Source organism: Bidens hawaiensis, unplaced genomic scaffold, assembly GCF_021521415.1.
Source record: "Bidens hawaiensis isolate Kalapana, Puna unplaced genomic scaffold, B.hawaiensis_p1.1 tig00001236_1, whole genome shotgun sequence".
NCBI lineage: Eukaryota > Viridiplantae > Streptophyta > Magnoliopsida > Asterales > Asteraceae > Bidens > Bidens hawaiensis.
This window is the reverse complement of record NW_027491070.1, coordinates 3,433,198-3,456,916: the sequence shown is the minus strand read 5'-3', so window position 1 is coordinate 3,456,916 and position 23,719 is coordinate 3,433,198. Positions and strand designations below refer to the sequence as shown.

General features: G+C 40.8%; 1 protein-coding gene across 1 annotated transcript; it reads left to right on the top strand.

Moving 5' to 3' along the window:
* The first annotated feature begins 1,741 nt into the window (after nt 1-1,741).
* LOC143569395 (bark storage protein A-like) lies at nt 1,742-15,285 on the top strand. Its single transcript, XM_077055325.1, has 6 exons — nt 1,742-2,296; nt 2,396-2,463; nt 2,553-2,708; nt 2,824-3,063; nt 3,136-3,263; nt 14,973-15,285. The coding sequence occupies exons 1-6, from the start codon at nt 2,071-2,073 to the stop codon at nt 15,232-15,234; spliced, it is 1,080 nt and encodes a 359-aa protein (XP_076911440.1). The 5' UTR covers nt 1,742-2,070; the 3' UTR covers nt 15,235-15,285.
* Nucleotides 15,286-23,719: the final 8,434 nt, after the last annotated feature.

The following is a 23,719-nucleotide window of genomic DNA, read 5'->3' as shown; positions in this document are numbered from 1 at the left end:
AATAATAATAATAATAATAATAATAATAATAATAATAATAATAATAATAATAATAATAATAATAATAATAATAATAATAATAATAATAATAATAATAATAATAATAATAATAATAATAATAATAATAATAATAATAATAATAATAATAATAATAATAATAATAATAATAATAATAATAATAATAATAATAATAATAATAATAATAATAATAATAATAATAATAATAATAATAATAATAATAATAATAATAATAATAATAATAATAATAATAATGTAAGTTGAGACAACTTAAAACTTTACATAGGTTCATTTGACAAATCTCCCCTTGATATAGTTCTTATATGAAAATGCCTATTTTGGTCAACCGTCAACGAATATGTTGTTGGTAATTCGTCAATGACGTCCATCGTTGTTCTTACACTCGTGTCGTTGTTGCCAGTCACTAGATGATCCTCTAGTAGCATGTGTATTATAATTACTATCGATAATTAATGCTTTCTTCATAGAGGAACTACGAATACATTCGTATCTGATAAGCTGAATATTATAGTTACCTAATAAAAAATAAGAAAAAAGAAAACTAGTTTCTAAAAAATATAGTCGAATTAGAACATGAATATGACGTGTCATTTTGGTATTCTCTAAAAGACACGTTGAGTAGTAAATATAATAGTTTAAAACTAGTTCACATTTAAGTGATTAAATACACTAATTAAGGCTTTTTCATATCTAAATCAATACGTTTTTACTTAATATATGTAAATTTTGATTGATTAGAATCTTAACTACTTATATTTCAACCAATCAAATGTAACTTTAACTAATATTAATAAAAAAAAAAGCATTTACACATTTTTCGTCAACTACAAAAACTACAAGATATTATATCTTTGACCATTTGAAAAAACAAAGTCTTATCCAACACTTTGGTATCGCTAGACCAAATACACTTTGGTATTAACCAAGATTAACAACCTCATAAGTTGACTTACGTTTGGTCGGTAAAATATATTTTTTTTAAGAACATTTCCTTTTATAATAAAATATATATATTATATCAAGACACAAGTCAAACGAGTAACAAGCTACGCGCAAGTCCCCTTTTCAATTGCAAAACTCAATCTTTTGAAAGCTACTTTGATAGACGTTGGAGTCATAATATTACTATGCACGACCCGTTGGACTCGGCTAAGTAGCTCCACGACTTCAGGTGCGAGGTAACCAAAAGTGTCAAAAACAAAATATATAAATACACATTGGTTGTAAGACAAGTCTTCCCATGTTTAGTCACATTGAATGAAACAGCTTTTAGAGCAGCTTGCCCGATCGTGAAACCGCTACTCCCCTAGCCCACGAACTGGAAACCCCTGTTAGATCCACACACATGTTTCCCCCCACTCCATTCAAAGACCAAAATGACAGCCGGGTGAAGAGTTGAACGTCCATCCGGCTAGTGGGTCAATCAAGAAATTCATAAACACGCCTGAATATGTCAAAGAGCACATCCATAACCAGATCGTGTCGGTACTTAAACCTGGTGAGCTCTCTACAATGTATCGCGTGCTCTCCATACGAGTCCAAACATGCTTTGCGACAAACAATGCATATTTGATCAACCGGGAATAAAATATGTAAGTATTTGTTTTCTTGTAATCCCTCTCATATTATAATTGTAGGTAGAGTAGTTTAAAGTTTAAGTTTAATCAAAGTATTCAAGTATTAATTAAAAATGATACGTAAGTTTAAGATCTTATCTTAAAATATGTTGACAGCTAGTTGTAATTAAACGACTTGATCAATGTATAATATTATTTAATTTCACGTGTATTTGTGTGTTAATAATAGCAGTTACTTGCCAAACAACTGCAAGTATCCGCCACTTGCAAACCTAATCCACCAAATAAAACTTAACTGTTGACGGACTAACCCCAAGTTTTAGACTACTTCCTACATATCCACGTGTCACTCTTATAATATTATCCACTTCTTGTGTTATAAAAAACCTTAACATCCAATCTTTGAAGATCAACATTCTTGAAAGTTAAAACCTTAAACAAAACACATACAAAGATGAGGTTTTTCTTGATGATGCTTGCATGGTTTGTATTGGGGTTATATTTCTTGGTGAATAGAGGGGAATGTATGATTCCCAAGTCTTTATTAAAAGATATTGATAGTGTTAACAAGGTTGGTTCATATATTGGTATTGTCGTGCCAAACGCGTTCGAAATGAATCCGCTTCTACAATCTTCGAGCTTTGTAGCAAATCAAAAGCGCCCGTATCTTGATATTTCTGGTAAGCGCGCATGTATATGCATGAAATGAAATGAAATGTTACCATCCTTGTTACAAGTATTCTTGAACTTATGTAATCTAATATGTATGTTTTGAACAGGAAGAAGGTTTCGTATTGGAACTCTTGAGAATCGAAGGGTTATTATAGTTATGACCGGATTAAGCATGGTATGTGACCGTAATTTTACAAAGATTAGGGTTTAGTTCCTTTTTATTGTCATGTACACATTTGACATCTTAATTATATATTTGTGTAGCTAAACGCAGGTATTACGATACAATTGTTGTTGAGTTTGTTCAACGTGAAAGGAGTTTTACATTTTGGTATAGCCGGAAATGCAAATACTGAATTCGAAATCGGAGATGTGGTAATCCCCAAGTTTTGGGCTCATACAGGCTTGTGGTCATGGCAGGTATCAAATATATTTGTGTCACACGTAAAATAGTAACGAAAACAAAAAAAGTGACTTAGAAAAGAACGTGTTGAGTATTAGCCATATAATAATACTTTTTTTTTTATCGCTGTAGAGATATGGGCAAGGGCCCGAAAGTGAGTTACCTCTAGAATCCAATGGTGACTACACAAGAGACATTGGTTATCTAAAGTTCTCTGACTACAACAATGACACAACCGTAGACAACCTTCTGAATAATGTTTGGTATCAACCCGAAGAAGTATTCCCAACAAATACAACCCCTGAAATCAGACAACATGTATTTTGGGTACCCGTCGACGAGCATTACTTCACACTTTCCGAAAAGCTCGAGGTACAGTTATATCTATTCATAATTGTTAATCCTTGTTCTAAGAACAATTGTGATTTTGTGAATAATGTGTAGGGTATGAAATTGGAGGAGTGTATAAATGCTACAAGTTGTTTACCAAGGACACCTAAAGTGTCAAGAGTTGAGAGGGGCGTGAGTGCAAATATGTTTATAGATAATGAGGCTTATAGAACTGAAGAAACGTGGATCTACTCACTGGTAGCAGATCTACTTTCCTCGGGTTTTGATTGTACTATTTCACCGATGGTTCGTCTGGATCAATGTTCTTCCACCTACAAAACGAACAGCGCCGTTACTTACCCCTCAGAAAGGGACAGAGGGGTCCTCTTTGGGGTAACCCTCCGGCGTGAGAATAAGTATGTGTAGGAGAAGATAATAATGTGTGAGTAAAGGAAATGGGAGAGTATTGCTTAATAGCTGAATACTGTATGTTCCTCTGTCTGATTATGTGATTGTCTCTCTGTGTATGAGAAAGTAACTGACTAGGGCTGCCTGTCAGTGAATGTAATTGAATATGCTTCAATGTGAATCAATGTGTCTGTAACTGTGTACGTTATGATGTATTTATAGTGCTAGGGTTTCCACTGATTGAGCTGAGACCAAATTAGGGTTTTGTTGGCCTCCTCCAATCGATTTGCGCCACGTGTCCCTGGAGACACCTGGTGCTTTTTCATTGGTTATAATCACGTGGTAACCCATGAGTCATGCTGAGCTGTCCATCTTTCATTTAGCAGCTGTCAACATCAGCATATCCTTATTCCTTAAAAAGATGCCTTCTGGAAGGTTGTCTGACGTGCATAATCAAGGTTGCCCTAATCCTGATTTGGATAAGGACGAGGTTGATTATGTGCATGTGTGATATGCGCCCATCCTGAGGATGCGCGAGGTCTTCTCTTTATTCTCACGCGCATATATTTCATGCGCAGATGCGATACGCACAAGCATGTAATACGCGTCACGCGCGGATGCCCCACGCGCAGCTGCGCCATGCGCAACTGTGATATGGGTGGGCATGCATGATGCGCGAGCATGTGATATGCGCCGCGCGCGGATGCGCCACGCACGATGTGATATGCATAAGCATATATGATGCGTGAGCATGTGATACGCGCGAGCATATGTGATGCATGAGCACATGTGATGCGTGAGCATATGTGATGTTTGAGCATATGTGATATGTGCAAGCATGTGATGCTTGAGCATAAGTTTTGGCTTTGTGCCTTGATAATATCTTTGATTTCTAATGTCTTGTATATATCTTGTGGGTTGACCCGCCCCGCTCGATGTTGAGGCGGGTACATACCTCTTCAAGCCCCCCCAGTCTAATGTGTGTCTTATCTCGCGCGAGCGCGGTAAGATAGATATTAGACTTACTGATTTGGTCTTTTAAAAGGGGTTTTGTCGTTTTCTTGGTTGTTTCCATCGTTGCGCGAAGTTCTATCCATTTGGTTGAAAACGAATCGTCTGTGTACGTGACGGTTGCTGACGTGGGTCAGTGATGGAGACGTGTCAGACATTTCGTGTGCTCGAGGTGCTACAGTTGCCTTTCGTGTCCCCTCACAAGCTGTCAGGGACACGTGTCGCGCTCGTGTTGGCCAAGACCTGCGAGTGGGGGCGCGTGAACTCTGGCACCCGCCGTATTTTTCTTTTCGTGTCCTCTCACACAGTTGTCAGGGACACGTGTCGCGCTCGCGTTGGCTTATACCTGCGAGTGGGGGCGCGTGAAGTCCGTTCAGCACCCAAATTTCTCTCTCCTCGGCCTATAAAAGCCGGCCCTTGGAGTTCTTTATCCTTCATCTTCTTGTTTTCTCTTCTGAGTTTTTCTTTCTTTGTCTTCTGAAATATCTGTTCTTCAGAAGTTTCCGTTGTTAGATTTGTCAGTTGTATGTCTGATAGCTCGGACTCGTCGAACCTGTCGATCACCTCAATCGTCTCCCGAAAACGCCGCGTTAAATCCGTAGTGATGTCGACGTTTATGAAGAAAGGCAAGGGGAAGAAGGTTGCTGAGGGCTCATCGGAGGAGGTAAGGACGACCAAGGTGGTGAGGAGGTGGAATGAAATCCCCTGCAAATTGAGGCAGGCTGATTTTGACAGCCTTATCGCCTCTCAGGGCTTTCCCACCCTGTTTGGCTGCATGTTGCCTGAGGCCGGGCAATCGGCGGCGGACCCGCCTGCCGGTTATATATCCTTATATAGCCATTTTTTCACCCATTGCAACCTTCGTCTCCCGATGACAAGGTTTGTGGGTGCACTGCTGCAGTTTTATGGGATTCATATATCCCAAGTCCATCCTTTTGGTCTTGTGCGCATGACTCACTTTGAGTTCATGTGCAAATCCCAGCGCGAGGAGCCTACCCCTCGGCGCTTTCAGTATTTTTATAAGGCCAAGATCCAAGACAATTGGTTCTCTTTTATTCCTCGCAGTCAGAAGGTGAAGTGCTCCACTGTTTCATTCAAGAGCCTTCATGACTGGTCTGAGAGGTTCTTCTACATTAGGGCTGGTGTGATACCCATCCGTATGACCATGCGCTCCATCTCTTCTGCGCCTGCGGATGTGGGTGTCCTCAAGAACCCAACTGGCGCCTGGGTTAAGAAGCTGTCCACTGAACCATCCCCCGCCAAGAGCATTCGTGAGGAGGCACTGGTGGGGGTTGGTATGAGCAAGAGGTGGGCGGACAGCTCGCTTGAGCCCGTTATCCAAGTCGACGGGTTGTGTAAGTTTATTGCTTTATTTCTTTTTCTGCGCGAACATAATTCTTTTTCTGATATCACTTGACTTGTTTTTGCGCAGTCACCAAGGATTATATCCACGCCGCTTATGATGATCAAGTGGAGGGTGGCTCCGTCGCGCTTGGCGCTGGGGAGGTTGGTTTCCCAGATCGCTTCGATGACATGTTCATCCCAGTGGATCTGGAATTTGACTTTGATGGCGACGCGCCTGGTAAGCCTTCGCACTTATGCTTATTCCTTTAGAATACCAAATTTTGCTAACACTTGTGTTGCATGTATTGTAGATGCGCTGGAGAACTACGAGCTGGAGCTCGCGGAGGAGGAGGAGGAGGAGGAGGAAGAGGAGGCGCCCCTACTAAAGCGCAAAGCTAAGGGGAAATCTGGCGCAGGGGGCAGTAAGAGACAAAAGAAAGATGACACCCCTGTCGCTCATCCCCATGCTCAAACGAAGGGACCTAAGGAAACCCAGGTGTTTACCATCGAGGGTTCTTTAGGTTCCCTGCCTGTGAAAGTGGGCAGACCTCCTGTCCACTTGAGGTATGGTGGCGTCACCTCCTCCGTTCGCGCGGCTGAAGAGAGAGGCAGTGCCGCGCCTGCGACAGGTATACTTTGCTTATCTTCATCTGATTGAATTATTATTAAACCTTTGCTCCTTTGAATGTTTGCAGGACCGGCGACGGTTGCAGATCAGCCGCAGGCGCCACAAGGTGCTGAGGCTGCGCCGGGGTCTGCTTCGAAGTCCCCCGTTCTACCCTCTGAGAAGGGTAGAATGAACTTTATGGCGATGTTCGCCGCGCGAACAGAATTGCGCCAAGGTATGTTTTGCACATTTGTCTTCTGAATTTTTTCTTTTGGATCCAGTCATAAACCAATTTTCCTTGTTGATTTGTTCATAGGAGTTGTAGCTGGCGTACAAGTTGCTGGTGACACTCCTGGCGCCGTTTCCGGCGCCGCTGGTTCTGGTCCTGCTCCTGCTAGTGCTGAGTCTCCCCTTATTGGGATTACAAAGGAGCAGGAAACCGTATTGCGCGCCGAATTGGTGGCGTCGAGACCTCCCTCGCCTCCTCCTACACGCAGCCCTCCCCGCGAGACTGGTTTGGAGCCCTCCAGGTCGCAGGAGAAGAGGCCTATTGAAGAAGATGAGGAGGATGAGGGGGCTCAAGCTGAAGACTCCTTGGGAGACCGCGCCAGCCCTGCGATGCCACAAGACTTCGCAGCGCAGACTTCTGGTGGGGCTGGCGCTGACTTTTCTGCTTCATCCCCGCAGGTATGTTTTAATTTGTTGCTCCGCTGCGCGTACTTCCATATAAGTATGTTTTATGACTTAGAACATTTCTTGTGTTTTGCAGGAAGGTGACCACATTTACCGCCCGAGAAGGAATATTAATGAAGACAGTTCCTTCCAATCCATGGGCGTATGCGAGGACTTCTAGGCTCATGCCGTGCCTCCTACTGAAAGGAGGTATCAGGAGGAGCGCACCCGCGCTGACTTGCTCAACGATCACATTTTCGCTGGGTCAGCTTTCTTTGCTGCCTCCCAAGAGCTTCATCGCGATTATATTAAAGTACGCGATGCTCTTGTGGCAGCCCAGCAAGAGGCTAAGGTGGCTGCCTGGAACCTTTCTGATGCTCGCGCACGAGCTGAGAAACTCCAGGCGGAGCTCAGCGAAAACCGAGCAAGTGCCAACACCGCCTTTATTAAGCGCGGGCATGAGCTCCAAGCTGCGCGGGAGAAGCAGCAGGTGGCGGAGGCCGAAGTTGCCAAGTACGCGCGGAGAGTGCGTGTCTTGGAACAACAGGCGGAGGCGCGTGACTAAGCTATCGTCCAGAGTATCACTGAGAAATCATCACTGGAGAGCGAGGTTGCGCGCCTGAAGAAGGAGTTGGCGGCCGCGCATGCCGATAGAGATGAGGCCTTGGCGACGGCAGCGTCCAGCCAGGAAGCACTTGATGCTGCGCAGGCGGAGAAAGAAAAAATTTTGGCGGCAACAGCGTCTGATAAAGAGGAGCTAAAAAAGACCAAGGAAACTGTTGAGTTATTAAACTCCCAGGTTCCTGCCCTCGAGACGTCTGTTGCTGGCCTCGCGCAGGATCGCCAATGGCTGGTGTCACAGGGCATGACTCGTTGCGCTTTGGCGATGAAATATTCTGCCGAGTTTCAGGCCCTTGTGATGGACTGCAATGCTGCCGCGCGCTTGGTGGGTCGAGCTGAAGGGTTTACGGATGGGTATGAATATGGCATGTTGAAGAAGAACCCATCCGAGTACCCTTACAAGAGCGACGCGGCCTGCGCGGACATGGCCGCGGTGGGGGAGAAGTATATGAATACTCCCATCCCCATCCTTATGCAGGTACCTTGACCTTAATGAGTTTTACTTGATTAATTTTCCAAGTGTTTTTGTACTCAATACTTTTCTATTGATTTGCAGATTGCTGCGCTTGCTGACCAGCCCGACCTCGGCGCGCTAAAGAAGTTGCTCGATGAATGCGAGGGGGCTGGTGGCGATGATGGTGGCGCGGGGGATGTTGCCCCTGCCAGCGGTTCTGGCGCGGCGAAAGAATCTACTCCTGACACCGTCGTGATAGAAGACTCCAATGAGGAGGAAGAAGTTGACTATGGTCAGTTTGGAGATGAAGAGGAGCAGGCTGCGCCAGATGCCGAGGGCGATGATGAGGATGATGAAGAGGCTAATGTCAACGTGGAGACTTGAGAAGCCCTTCATGTTTTTATTTTTATTTGTAATTTGTAACTCATCATACTTGTAAATTTCAACGCTATGGAATGAAATTTGTTTTCCCTTTTTCACATCTTGCGCATTTCCATTCATCTCTTCATGTTTGCTTGTATAGATATAAGATATGCTTGCACGTTAAAATAAGAACAAGGTTGTAAGGAAATTATTCACTTAACCATAGTCCTATTTTGTAAGTGGTTTCGCAGTATCTTGTTTATGCTGACATGCGCGATATCTTTTCTCAATTCCTTTTTTGCGCGTCGTTGTCGCACGGTTTTTATATGGAAGTATGAGTTTTAGCCATTACATGTCAGCATGTGTTACTCAGATATCCACTATGATTCCGCGCGCGACCTTGACCTGAGACCTTAACAACTATGATATGACATGTACTTTGCCTTAGTTGTGTTTAAGGATTTTTATGATCGGGCTGCGCGGGATGTAAGATGGATGTTTGTGAGTGTTTTGAGCTAAGGCTCTTTGTTTTGGGCTAAGGCCCTGACGTTTTTAGAGTTAAGACCCATTAACGTGTTTGAGCTAAGGCTCGTAGGTTTGGGCTAAGGCCCTGACGTTTTAGAGTTAAGACTCGTTAATGCGTTTGAGCTAAGGCTCGCGCATGTATGTTTTACTTCGTTTTATTTTGTTTTGAAGTCAATATAGTGTTGTCATATTGCTCCAAATTAATAAAGGAAGTGTGAAACATGTATGCAAAGGTAATAGAACAAATATTGAAAGATAGCGCGAATCATCATTCATGATGGCTTAAAAGCCTTGATTACATATTTGAACTTTTACATGAAGCATTTTCTAAGCTGTGCCGCGTTCCACGCGCGCGGTATCTTTTTTCCATTCAAATCCTTTAAAGTGTACGCGCCTTTCCCCAAATCTTCTGAAATTTGATAAGGTCCCTCCCAATTGGGGGACATTTTTCCTGGGGGTATCGCGCGGCTAGCTTCATTGTTTCGAAGGACAAAATCATTTTTCTTGAAGTGACATTCATTAACGCGCTGATTATAATATTTTTCCGGCTTTTTCTTGTATTTGGCTTCATTGATAATAGCCGCTTCTCTGCGTCCTTCAAGCAAGTTGAGGTCCAATCTTCTTTCGCGCTCGTTATCAGTCTTGCTCATCATGAGTACCCTATGGGATGGGCATCCAATTTCTGCTGGAATCATAGCCTCTGTCCCATAGGTTAGGCTGAACGGGGATTCGCCATTGCTAGTTTTGCTTAATGTCCTGTGCGCCCACAGGACATTAGGTAACTCTTCGACCCAAGAATGGGATTCTCTCTCCAACCTTTTCTTCAGCCCATTTAACAAACTTTGATTCGCGCGCTCCACTTGGCCATTCCCTTGAGGGTGGTAGACCGAAGTGAAGATTTGGTTGATGTGCAATTCTTTGAGCCAGCTGGATATCTTCCTGTCAGTGAATTGTTTGCCATTGTCGCTCACAATTTCCATAGGAAGGCCAAAACGGCAAATGATGTGGCTCCAGATAAATTGCTTCATCGCCTCAGCTGTGATTTTTGCTAGTGGCTTGGCCTCAACCCATTTAGTGAAATAGTCTACCGCCACTACCAAAAATTTCACTCGCCCTTGCGCTTGCGGCAGGGGCCCCACAATATCAATGGCCCATTTGTGGAAAGGCCATGCGGAGGTCACTGGAATCAAGTTGTTCTTTGGCCGCATGGTGTTTGGTGCGTAGCTCTGACATGCCTTGCATTTTTGGATTTCTTTTAGCGCATCCAAGTACATGCCTGGCTAATAGTAGCCTGAGCTCATTGCCTTGGCAACCACCATGCGCGGGCCAGCGTGTATTCCGCAGATTCCTTCGTGAATCTCCCTAATCACATAGCTTGCTTCTTCAGCATCCAGGCATTTCATGAGTGGTCCAAGATAAGAGCGTCGATATAATGTACCATCAAGTAGTTCATAGTTCTGCGCCTTGTGTCTTATCTTTCTCGCCTGTGCGCGATCGTCCGGTAACTTCCCCTCCTTCAGGAATTCCATTATTGGAGTTATCCAGGATGAAGGGGTTGTATGAATTACAAGGACAGATTGTGTTTGCACTGACGGGTTGCTCATCACTTCCACCCTGACATCTTTGCCAAAGTGATCAAAATTAGTTGATGCCATCTTACTCAACGCGTCTGCGGCCTTGTTTTCGCTGCGCGAGATGTGTATGATTTTGAAGAAGTCAAACTGCTCAACGAGCTTTTTTGCCTGCTCTAGATATAGAGGCATGGTGTTCTCCTTGGCATCGTAAAGGCCATTGACCTGTGCAGCTACCAAGTAAGAATCAACATGAGCCTCTAGCCTTTTAACTCCAAACTTGCGCGCAATGCGCAGACCAGCCAGCAGGGCTTCATACTCAGCCTCATTGTTGGTACTCTTGAAGTCCAACCTAATAGCATAAGTATATTCATGATTATCAGGGTCCACCAGCTTGAGGCCTGCGCCGGACCCTTCGCTGTTGGAGGCTCCATCAGTGAATAGCCTCCAAACATCTTCTTCATCATTTGCTCGCGGAGGGTCTACCTCGCGCTGAGCTTCTTCAATCTTTCCCTCTGGGATTTCCGTGATGAAATCCGCTAAAACTTGACCCTTTATTGCTGGACGGGGCTTATAAGTGATCGTGTGTTCACCCAATTCTAGCGCCCACTTTGTCAGCCTTCCAGAGAGCGCGGGGCGTCGCAAGACTTGCTGGATGTTGTAACCAGTCAGAACTTCAATAGGATGACCATTGAAGTATCTATGGAGCTTGCGCGACGCGTGTGTTAGTGACAAAACTAACTTTTCCATGATGGAATAGCGCGTCTCAGGGTCTGTCAGCACCCGACTCACATAGTATATTGGCGTTTGGATCCCCTTGCGATCCACCAATAATACTGCGCCGATTGCGCGGTCTCCAGCTGACAGGTACAATGTAAGGGTTTCGCCAGGAAGTGGAGCTGTTAGCGCGGGCAGCTTTATGAGACATTCTTTTATCTCACTGAAAGCTTGCTCAGCCTCAGGCGTCCACTTGAATTGGCTCTTCTTCAAGCAGTTCCTCAAAGTGTTAACGAATGGAGTAGATTTGCTGGCGTGGTTCACTAGGAACCTGTTGATTGACACCAATCTACCATTCAGCTTCTGAACCTCTTTCATGGTGGATGGTGAAGGCATGTCAAGGATGGCTTCCACCTTTTCAGGGTTCACCTTGAAACCATCCTTAGTGACCATTACACCAAGAAATTTCCCCTCTTCCGCGCCGAAAGTACATTTACTCGGGTTGAGCTTCATGTTAACTTCCGTTAGGCGCTGAAGAGTTTCCTCGATGTCTTTGAGCATTTGTCTCTCCTCCCTGCTCTTGATCACCAAATCATCAACGTAGACTTCTAGATTTCTTCCGATTTGTTCACTGAAAACCGAATCCATAAGTCTCTGATAGGTTGCGCCCGCATTCTTTAAACCAAAGGGCATTTTTGTGTAACAGAAAACACCCTTGTCGGTTCTGAAGGCAGTCTTGTCTTCGTCTTGTGGTGCCATTTGAATCTGGTGATAGCCTTTGTAGGCATCCAGGAAACATTTGAGCTTGAATGGCGCCACGGAGTCCACCTTTGCATCGATGTTTGGGAGAGGGTAACAGTCTTTCGGACATGCTTTGTTGAGGTCCTTGAAGTCAATACACATCCTCCATGACCCGTTGCTTTTCTTTACCATCACTGGATTGGCTACCCACGTCTGGTATCGGATCGGGCGGATGATGTTTGCGCGCAACAGGTCCTCAACTTGCTCATTCATGGCCCTCGCCTTTTCATCCCCCATGATTCTCTTTTTCTGAGCAATTGGCTCCACCGACTTGAACGTGTTAAGAGAATGTTGCGCCAAGTCTCGCGGGACCCCAGTCATATCGGAGTGTTGCCACGCGAAGACTGACGTGTATTTTGTGAGCAACTTTTTCATTCACAATCTCGTTTCGTCCGAAATGGTAGCGCCAATTGTGACCGTTTGCTCTGGGAATTTTGGGTTTAAAATCCACTTCTCTGGCGCATTGTCCGCCATAGGAAGTTTCATTCTCCCTTCCCGCGGCGTACTTGTCACTGCGCACAAGTGATCGCGGTAAACAAATGTTACGCCTGTTGGTGTCGGGAACCCCAATGCGCCGTGCGCTGGCGACGGTACAGCATTAAATTGGGCAATCGTTCCCCTACCCAGGATCATATTGTGGCATGACGTGGTGGGCAAGACCAAGAAGTTGACAACTTCGGCTCGCTTGTGCTCATCATCCCCCATAGTTAGTTCAAACTGAATCTGTCCAAGGGGATGGATGATTTCATTTGAAACACCACAGATTGGTGCGTTCACAATTTCGAGCCGCGCTTGGTCTGCCGGGTCTAACTTTCTGAAACACTGCTCATACATAATGTCAGATTCACTTCCAGTGTCCACCAGGACTTTTGACACTTCGTAATGAGCAATGTGTGTGGTGATGACGAGATGACTGCTTATTGAAGGGCCTCCCCTGATTCTTGGGAAGATAACTTGCTGCTCGCGCCAATCTCCGTTGATTTGCGCGCTTCTCTTTTTTGATGTCTGCCCTTGTCGTCCCCCCTCAGCCACACAGATTCTTTTGTATTTCTTGCTGGCAGAGGCTCCTTCCGGTTGCTCATTTTCTATTCTTGGGTTTTTCACCAAGTGAGCCAGCCTGCCTGACTTTACATCCTTCTCGATCGCATCCTTTAAATGATGGCATGCGTCGGTGTTGTGGCCCGGGGACTTGTGAAATTCACAATATTTGCCACTGTTTTGCGGTCCCTTGTAGTGTAGTTGCTTGGGGGGCTTGAATTGGACATTCTCAGTACTTAACACCTGTGAAGGTGTTTTAGTGAGGGAAGTCCATATTCTTGGCAGAGGTCTGCTCGGATCTCTGCCGCCCTCCCTCTTGTCACCCTCCCCGCGACTACGAACATCTTTTTGGGGCTGGGGTGAGCTTGGTTGCGCTTGCTTTTCTGCGGAAGAAAAACTTGTTGGCTGCAACCTGGACCATACAGAGTTCTGTTTGGCCCTCTTCTCTTTGCTGCGCGGTGATTCAGCCTGATGCGCTCTTTCTCTTGCCCTATCTTGGGCAATCTGTTTTTCATTTCTCGCGAAGACTCGCGATGCTTCCATTAGTTTTGCCCAAGTGGTGGGCATACCATCTTTGCTTACGAGAGCTCGGCGGAGTTGATCACTGCGCGCGCCTTGTATAAAGGCCACGCGCAGGAGCTGCTCAGTTATACCCCTGATTGCCAGGGACTCCTGATTGAAACGAGTGATGTAATCTTCAATCGTTTCATCATTCCTGCGTACGCAGTGCATGATGTCATCAGGATGGTTCGTCTGGATCAATGTTCTTCCACCTACAAAACGAACAGCGCCGTTACTTACCCCTCAGAAAGGGACAGAGGGGTCCTCTTTGGGGTAACCCTCCGGCGTGAGAATAAGTATGTGTAGGAGAAGATAATAATGTGTGAGTAAAGGAAATGGGAGAGTATTGCTTAATAGCTGAATACTGTATGTTCCTCTGTCTGATTATGTGATTGTCTCTCTGTGTATGAGAAAGTAACTGACTAGGGCTGCCTGTCAGTGAATGTAATTGAATATGCTTCAATGTGAATCAATGTGTCTGTAACTGTGTACGTTATGATGTATTTATAGTGCTAGGGTTTCCACTGATTGAGCTGAGACCAAATTAGGGTTTTGTTGGCCTCCTCCAATCGATTTGCGCCACGTGTCCCTGGAGACACCTGGTGCTTTTTCATTGGTTATAATCACGTGGTAACCCATGAGTCATGCTGAGCTGTCCATCTTTCATTTAGCAGCTGTCAACATCAGCATATCCTTATTCCTTAAAAAGATGCCTTCTGGAAGGTTGTCTGACGTGCATAATCAAGGTTGCCCTAATCCTGATTTGGATAAGGACGAGGTTGATTATGTGCATGTGTGATATGCGCCCATCCTGAGGATGCGCGAGGTCTTCTCTTTATTCTCACGCGCAGATATTTCATGCGCAGATGCGATACGCACAAGCATGTAATACGCGTCACGCGCGGATGCCCCACGCGCAGCTGCGCCATGCGCAACTGTGATATGGGTGGGCATGCATGATGCGCGAGCATGTGATATGCGCCGCGCGCGGATGCGCCACGCACGATGTGATATGCATAAGCATATATGATGCGTGAGCATGTGATACGCGCGAGCATATGTGATGCATGAGCACATGTGATGCGTGAGCATATGTGATGTTTATGTGATATGTGCAAGCATGTGATGCTTGAGCATAAGTTTTGGCTTTGTGCCTTGATAATATCTTTGATTTCTAATGTCTTGTATATATCTTGTGGGTTGACCCGCCCCGCTCGATGTTGAGGCGGGTACATACCTCTTCAAAAACATATTTAAGTTCCAAATTTAATGTGACACCAATTGATATGGAGAGTGCTGCAGTTGCTTTAATATGTTATCAACAAAATGTTCCATTTCTTGTACTTAGAGCTTTTTCTGATTTAGCTGGTGGAGGTTCTTCAGTTTCTAATGAAGCTTCAAATTTTGCATCTTTGGCAGCCCAAAATGCAGTTGCTACATTGATTAATATGGTGCAACTATTGCCATTGGACAATGGAGGTCTTTGTAACTTCAAAAGGCTATTTGGATTTTTTGTATAAAATGTGTTTATAGTGATTTAGTATTTCTTGTATTGTATTACTTATTGTTTGTTTGTGTCCTTGTATGAAAGTTCACTTGTAAATTAGTGTGGTATTATACTAGAGCAAAACCTCTCAGTTTGACATATCGTATTGGCAACCAATAGGAATATTGGTTTAAAAGATGATCCCGACTATGCCCTATTGATAAATAATAGTCTCAACTTCACACTTGGCTGTTGACGGTTTCAACAACACTTGGCTAAAGATATATATGGAATAATTGGTTGTTCATCAAACACAAGTTACCAAAATAAACGAATTTAAATCCAAATCCAAAACCATTGACCGTTGCTACTTATCGACATTTAAGCTACTGCTGATGGTTAATAATATTCACTACCGTAGTAGTAATTATCACAACTATACGCATACCACGGAAGTGCTCCTCCATCGCCGTCAAATAAACTAGACATTGGCCACAATTCTCCTTCCCCTTGGCAGTCATACATGCTAGGCAGTGGTTGTGGTGCTTCATCTACTTGGTCGCTATATAAATAATCAAATGGCAATGATACTGGCAATTGTGCTCCTTCTCCTTGGCCGCCAAAATATTGTCCATCGTAGAAGCAAGGGGCGGGTGATGTTGTTACTTCAGCTAGCACTTCTTTACCTTTGCCTTGATCAATGAAACTTTCGGCTACAGGCGGTGTCGGCTGTGCATGCACCACCGTGGTGGTGCCATTTGATGATTGTGCACCTTCTCCTTGGCCGCCATAACATTGTCCATCGTAGAAGCAAGGGGCGGGTGATGTTGTTACTTCAGCTAGCACTTCTTTACATTTGCCATTGTCATAGAAACTTGCGGCTAGTAGCGGTGTCGGCTGTGCCTGCACCACCTTGGTGGTGCCAGTTGATGATTGTGCTCCTATTTCTTGGCTGCCATAAAACTGCCCGCCACTTAATTCAGAGGGTGAGGATGTTTTTGGTGTCGGTGGTGCATACATCACCACCGCGTCATCCGTTGTGGTTATGTCTGCTCCACCTCTTCTTCCTTGCCTTCTTATTATTATCCTCTTTCTTCGGTGCTGCCTGCCGGATGAAAAACTTCTGAGCATGGCTGTGATGCCGACCTTGTCTTTGCCATCAATCTTGAAATGCTCCGCCAGTCACCTTTTCCATATATTTCCAACCCGATCAAGAACCGCCTGTAAACATAAACCAGATTAGTCAAGATTCAACTGGTTGACTTTTAGGTCAAACTAACTGCTATCAGAATAAAAGACACGTTTGTTGGTTCAGGCCCATTTCACACACAATTACAAACACAAACTCACACATTTATGAGTATCTATGTGAAGATATATATATATATATATATCTTTGTAGTATTCTAAAATGTGCATAACTTATATGCATTCTATAATATTGTAGGAAAATGATGCTAGCATTGTATTATATATATCTTTGTAGTATTCTAAAATGTGCATAACTTATATGCATTCTATAATATTGTAGGAAAATGATGCTAGCATTGTATTATATATACATCCACCATCATTTTCTTTTATATTGCCAATTACACTGTAGGATCAGTTTGATATCACACAGATTATTGAATTATATGTTTCGATATTTGGTTTTTAGCATAGTTTGGATAAATTCTAAGGGGGTGTTTGGTACAGAGAATTGGGGGGTGAGAAATGGAAATGGAAACAATTCTCTTGTTTGTTTACGAAAGAAAGAGGTGAGAAATGGAAATAAACCATTTCCATTTCCCTGATTTCTTTTCTCTAAAAAAAGCGGAGAAATGGTTTCATTTCTCACTTCCATTCTCTTCCTTTTCACTTCTATCACCATCCTCTAATCTCTATCTAATTACCCACCCACGCACACCACCACCATCCTCGCTTGATTTCTGCCCGAACCAGGTATGATTTTTGTTTCCCTATTCCTATTCCCTATCCTCGTAGATTTTCTGTTTCCCGACTTCTAGTCTTCGTGTTCTATTAAGAAACCTTCTGATTCGTCACAGTAATCAATTGATTGTTTGATTCACATGTTGCAGACTGGATTATGTATTGTTAATTTCAATTGGGTTGAGTTTTGCCCTAATTTTGATGAATTTTGTAATTGTTATTGAGATTACAGTGCTTAATTTCTAGGGTTTTGTGTTAGGGGTTGCACGCGCACCGAACCGATAGAATTGTTCGTGAATTGTTTGACAGGAAGTTCGTTTATTTGACATAAACTTAAATTTGTGTTCATTAATTAAACAAACAAACAAAAACGCGTGTTTCGGTCGTTCATCGTTCACTTATTTATGCTCGTTTACATAGTGATAAAAATAATTAAATGTTATTTGTATTTTATAAATTATATCATCCTAATATCTAATTAAATATTGTTTGTTTGTGTCCGTTTACGTTTATTTGTGTTTGTTTACGTTTGTTCACATACGTTCTTTTGTGTTTGTTCAAATATTTCCATTTATGTTTGTCAACAGTTCGTTAAGATTTTAAACGAACAAACAAAAACGTGTGTTTCGGTCGTTCACTGAATCACTTATTTATGCTTGTTTACATATTTATAAAAATAATTAAATGTTATTTGTATTTTACAAATTATATCACCCTAATGCCTAATGTCTAATTAAATATTGTTTGTTTGTTTGTGTCTGTTTACGTTTATTTATATATGTTCCTTTGTGTTTGTTCAAATATTTTCATTTATGTCAACAGTTCGTTAAGATTTTAAACGAACAAATATAAACGAACGCGAACATGTTCATTTTTTTAAACGAACGAGCATGAACACGTATATTTGTCCGGTTAACTGTTCGTGTTGGTGTTTGCTTAAAGTTAAATGAACAGACACAAACAAATGAACATGCCCTTGTATGCGTTCGTTCGGTTCGTTTACAGGCCTACGCATGAAGGCTAATAAATGAACACTAGCATTGTAGTTCCGTCTGGTCACAGGTTGTAGCTAGGATATTCTTATTATGAGGTGTTAGAACATTACAAGTGCATATGATCATTATATAGACAAATATTAGGTGCATGGTTGTAAAAATAGATTCTAGAAGGCACCAATTTATCGCTAACCGATGGGCTTCCGTTGCGATTTCAACTAATCAGCCCTTAATATCAGGTATTTTAACCTGTCAGAATATGATAGTATCAGGTCAGTTTCACTGAAATATATGTGACTACTGTCTTCTATCTTTAATATTCATTATACTGTATGTGTAATGTGTATCATGATTCATGTGTCAGCTTTCCATGTTTTTTTATATCATTCCAGCTATTTTAGTTCTCAAAACTGCACATGGGAATTATTGTTCTTGTTTGACTAGCTGCACAACTTGTATTACAAGCCACTGAAATTGACAACTAATATTGGTACATTAGTTTAGAAGACACCATCATATTAATAACTATATGATGAATTTTTAAAGTTTTAAAAGCATCCCTTAGTTCCAACGGGCCTGTTCGTTGTCTGCATAAGATCCAATGGAAAAAGAATCTTCACAAGTACTTCCAACCTGTGAGTCAACCCTTCTGACCTGTAACCCGAACCTGTTTTGATCCGAATTCATTTGTTTTGGAACCCCTTCTGACTTAAAAGGAAAAAAATAGCATATGATGTCAAAATTTTGCACTTTAGCTTTAGCTCAATTTTGAGTTCTGTGTAGTTTCTTTTCTTTCACTTTGGCTGCGTTTTTGCATTAATTTACCTGCAATCTCTCGTGAGGTCTAGTTTAGTGTATAATAGGAACTATGAACTCTTTTGATTTGTTATATATAAGAGGTCTAGTTTGTTTTTCTTGAATTTTCTTATATTTTTATGTGTAGATGGCAAGATCACCTTCCAGACAAAGAATAGTTGCCATAGGTGCATTTTATGTCATTTATGTTACGATTCGTTGGTGGATGTTGTGTACTTATCATTTGCGTCGGTCGATTGAGTCAATGACTTTACGTAAAAAATATTTAATGAGTTACCATAATAGGCGTGAAAACATGGTGAGGATGGTTTATGAAAGTGATGTTACGAGTGTTGTTAACATAAAAATGAATATACTTGCATTTACAACACTTTGTGATATGCTAGAAACTAGAGGGGTACTAAAGAATAGTAAAAACATGCTAGTCGATGAGCAAGTTGCTATGTTTTTACATACCCTTGCTCATAATGCAAAGAATAGGATACTAGTCAACAGATTTCATCGGTCCGGGGAAACTGTAAGTCGGTATTTCAAATTAGTCTTAAATGCTATATGTCGATTACACAAAAAACTCTACAAGTCACCCGTGCCAGTGCCAGATAATGAAACTGATGAAAGATGGAAATGGTTTAAGGTTAGTCAAACACATTTTTTATTAAAGATATTTTTTGCTAACATACATTAGTAAGTAATGATTTCTTTTAACTCAGGGTTGCTTAGGAGCATTAGATGGAACATACATTAAAGTTAAAGTCCCTGCTATTGATAGAAAACCATATAGGACAAGAAAAGGGCAGATTTGTACTAACGTACTCGGAGTATGTACGAGAGACCTTTTATTTACGTATGTCTTAGCGGGATGGGAGGGTTCTACAGCTGATAGTAGAGTTTTGCGTGATGCAATCAGTAGACCCAATGGTCTTAAAATAACTCCGGGTATGTGATAGGCAATTTTCAAAGAATATACATAGATTTAAGTATGATAATTAACATAGAGTTTATGGTTAATTGTAGGAACATACTACCTTTGTGATGCCGGTTATACAAATGGTGAAGGATTTTTAACTCCATATCGAGGTCAACGTTATCATCTTAACGATTGGTCTCGTCCTCCTACGAATGCTAAGGAGTTCTTTAATATGAGACATTCATCGGCCAGGAATGTTATAGAAAGATGTTTCGGAATGATTAAAGATAGATGGGCTATTTTGCGTGATAACTCATATCATCCCATAGAGTCCATGCCACGTATCATCATTGCTTGTTGTTTATTGCACAATTTCATACGAACAACAATGAGTGAAGACCCTCTTGATAACGAAATCCCAGTAAATCACACACAACCTGCAAATGACCATGACAATGTTATTTCTATGATCGAGCCCTCACAAGAATGGACCGATCGTAGAGACCTTCTTGCTAATGAAATGTTTAATAGTTGGACTGCGATGCGTGCGCAGCGTGCCAACAATGTTTCTTAATTATGTTTGACAATTATGTACTTTTTATTTGTAGAACCAATGATGTTTCTTATTAATGTTTATTTATGCACTTTATTTGTTTCTTATTAATGTTTCTTGTTATATTTGTATTTGTAGTTACATGAATTATGATTTTTAATTGTATAATTATGCATTTGTACGTAGACATGGCAGATTCAAATATAGTGAGAGGAGTTACTCGGAGCAAGCATACCTGGACAAATGATGAAGATGCAAAGCTAATTGATGCATTAATGGAGATACATGCATCCGGAAAGTATGCTGGTGCTGACAATGGATTCAAACCAGGTTATTTAAATGGTGTTCAACAATTGCTAGATGTAAGTCTTCCTAACTCTGGCCTCAAAGCAGAACCACATATAAAGTCTAGGATGAAGACATGGAAGACACACTTTAGCATTGTATATGATATGGTGCATACAAGTGGGTTTGGTTGGGATGAACAAAAATGTTGTATTATTGCCGATGATAGTGTTTGGAATGAATACGTGAAGGTATATTATAAAAAATATGTTTTTTAGATTTTAAAATTTTAGTCTAATTTATTTGTAATTGTCTTGTAGTCTCACAAAGGTGCTGTGAATTTTCGTGACAAGTCATTTCCTTTCTATGACAAATTGTGTACCATATTCGGTAAGGATAGAGCTACTGGTAGTAAAGCAGTTGACCTTGGAGAAGAAGATGTTGTTCAAGAGACGCAAAAAAGCTCACCTGTTGATATTGAAGACTTTTATTTTGTTGATGAAGCCGTTCCAAATGTTGATAGATCTGAAGGACAAACAGGAAGTGTAACAAGCAAGCGCAAAAGAGGTAGAAGCACGGATGCAGATGAGATATATGAGATATATCGAGAGTCTTGCAAAGATATCAAGGAAGTTTTGCTTCGATTTGGGGAGATGGTGGGTGAACAACTTAGCAAAGAAGGTATGGAGGCTCGTGAAATCTATGAAAAGGTTAGTGATGAGTTGAAAGCTTTACCAGGTATCACTACGAAAAAACGGTTCAAAGCAGCTCATTTGATTGGTAAAGATGTGGATCTAGGACGTTCTTTTCTTGCGTTGACAATAGAAGAGAAAATTGAGATGGTCGAGTTGTATACCGATGGTTCAATGGGATAGTTGTGTATGGTTGAAGTATGTTTTGTATGTGAATTGGTTTTAACTATGGTTGATATTTTTTGCTTAAAAACTATGTTTTGTATGTGAATTGGTTTGATCAATGCATATTTTGGTTGGAATTTATGCATCTTTTTATATGTTTTTTATTTTTTAATAAATATTTGTTATGAAAAAAATACTTGTGCTAATGATAAAGTTGATATAATTCTCTGTTTATTTTCTATGTAACAAACAAGAGAAATGATTCTCAGCTATATTTCTCTACTGAAATCTCTGTACTACCAAACAGAACAGTCAATTCTCATTCTCCAGACCAATTCCCTTTCTCTGCAATTCCATTTCTCTATTCCATTTCTCTACAATTCCATTCTCTGTACCAAACACCCCCTAATTGTTATTTAACTTGTGATAATGACTTTTTATGAATTGTGAATTTAAGAAATTAGAATTTTTAACTTGTTACCCGAAATCTACACAACCCGTTCAACGGGGAAACCCGAACAACCAGATCTTATTTGGGTCGGTTTTTGGGACAATCTGAGGTCAAACCCGAAGAACACCCCTGCCGTAAACAAAACTAATTAACCCAACAACGTTTTGTTCATGCAAATTGTTATTTAGTTCATGAAGACGAAACAATTAAAAAAATTACAAACAATATAATTATAATAGAAAGAGTTAGCGTACGTAATATATATATATATATATATATATATATATATATAATACCTGTGTTCCTCAACACTCCATTTCTTCTTCCCCGAATTCACAACCGATTTAGCTTGTTTGATTACCTTCCTCCGGTAACTACCACCATCCCGACCCGCTTCAGTTTCATGTAACTCGCGCACCAGGTTGACTTGGCATGATTTCACCAGCTCTTCCAAGGTCTCACCTCGAATCATGTCGGCTTGTCTAGTCGACGCTGTATTAACCACCGGGCACTGGACCGTCAAGATCAAATTATTATTGTTGTCTTGGTTGTGCATCTTGTAATGATTAATCATCTTCATTTATATGAACAAAAACATGCATTCATGCATGATTATCCTTTTTTTCTTTCCATATAGTATATTGAATACATTTTTTGGTCATTTTTAAAATAAAATGTACTAAAAATACCGAATGTTTATAATTATGTAAATGATTTATAAATGCTAGCCTGTTATTCAATAACCTTTTTTTTTAATTCTTTCAGTTGCCTATTTTAATTATTTTATTTTGTTAACTAACATTTTTTTGCTTCAAAAACTAGGGACATAATATCTCCAAAAAGAACAAAAATTTACTTGTCTTACATATCAAGCCTTTTGTAATTCAATTACCTGAAACTAAGGTGTTAACTGTTAATCAATTTTTTTTTATTTTTTCTATAACAAATAATATTTTTTTTCTTAAATATGAAAGGATAATGAACAATTCGGTGCTCAAAGACAGGCAAAAACGTTACATAACCGGACATATCTCAAAGTATGCACGTTTGCGAGCGTTTTTGGCTCGGTCGTTCGCGGGTAAATTAGTGGAGCAATTATTTATTTTGTTTTTATTTTTAACTTTTTATGAGTTACAATCGATAGACCTTTTAAAAGTTGTGAATTCTAATATAAGCGTAAACTATATGAACTTTTAACCGATTAACATTGAAGAAGTAAAAAAATTAAGATTTTGATGTAATAACTTTTATAATAATATATAAGAACTTATATTTAGTTATAAGAAATTAAAAACTATATTGTTTATTACAATAAATAGCTTGTTATTTATCGTATTTATATAATTGTGTAAAAATGGTTAATTGTATAAAAGTTAATATTTTGCTTATAAAGTTATAAAAAATGGTTGTTTGTTAAACAAGTTATATTCCAATTATTATATTAGTAGTATTTTTACTATGCAAGATAGAAAACATATAAATGATACTATCGGAGTTCATAATTTTTTATATTATTAAATGTTAACACGCTCTTCTCAGAGCATCTACAACTGAAGGTCCACTAATCCCATTCCTCTCTTAATCAATGAGATGCTTAAATAAAATTATTTTTAGTTCGAATACGTCAAGAGTAATCTTATGACAAGACATGAATGCAAGTCCTGGATTTTCAAAGTGACGGAGATATTGAGAGAGATCAAAGAATTTTCACTATTTTTTTCAT

Coding starts and splice junctions, on each gene's coding strand:
- LOC143569395 (XM_077055325.1), top strand. CDS start 2,071: ATGAGGTTTTTCTTGATGATGCTTGCATGGTTTGTATTGGGGTTATAT. Junction 2,709..2,823: donor CAGGCTTGTGGTCATGGCAG/GTATCAAATATA, acceptor TTATCGCTGTAG/AGATATGGGCAAGGGCCCGA. Junction 3,264..14,972: donor GCTTATAGAACTGAAGAAAC/GTGGATCTACTC, acceptor AACATATTTAAG/TTCCAAATTTAATGTGACAC.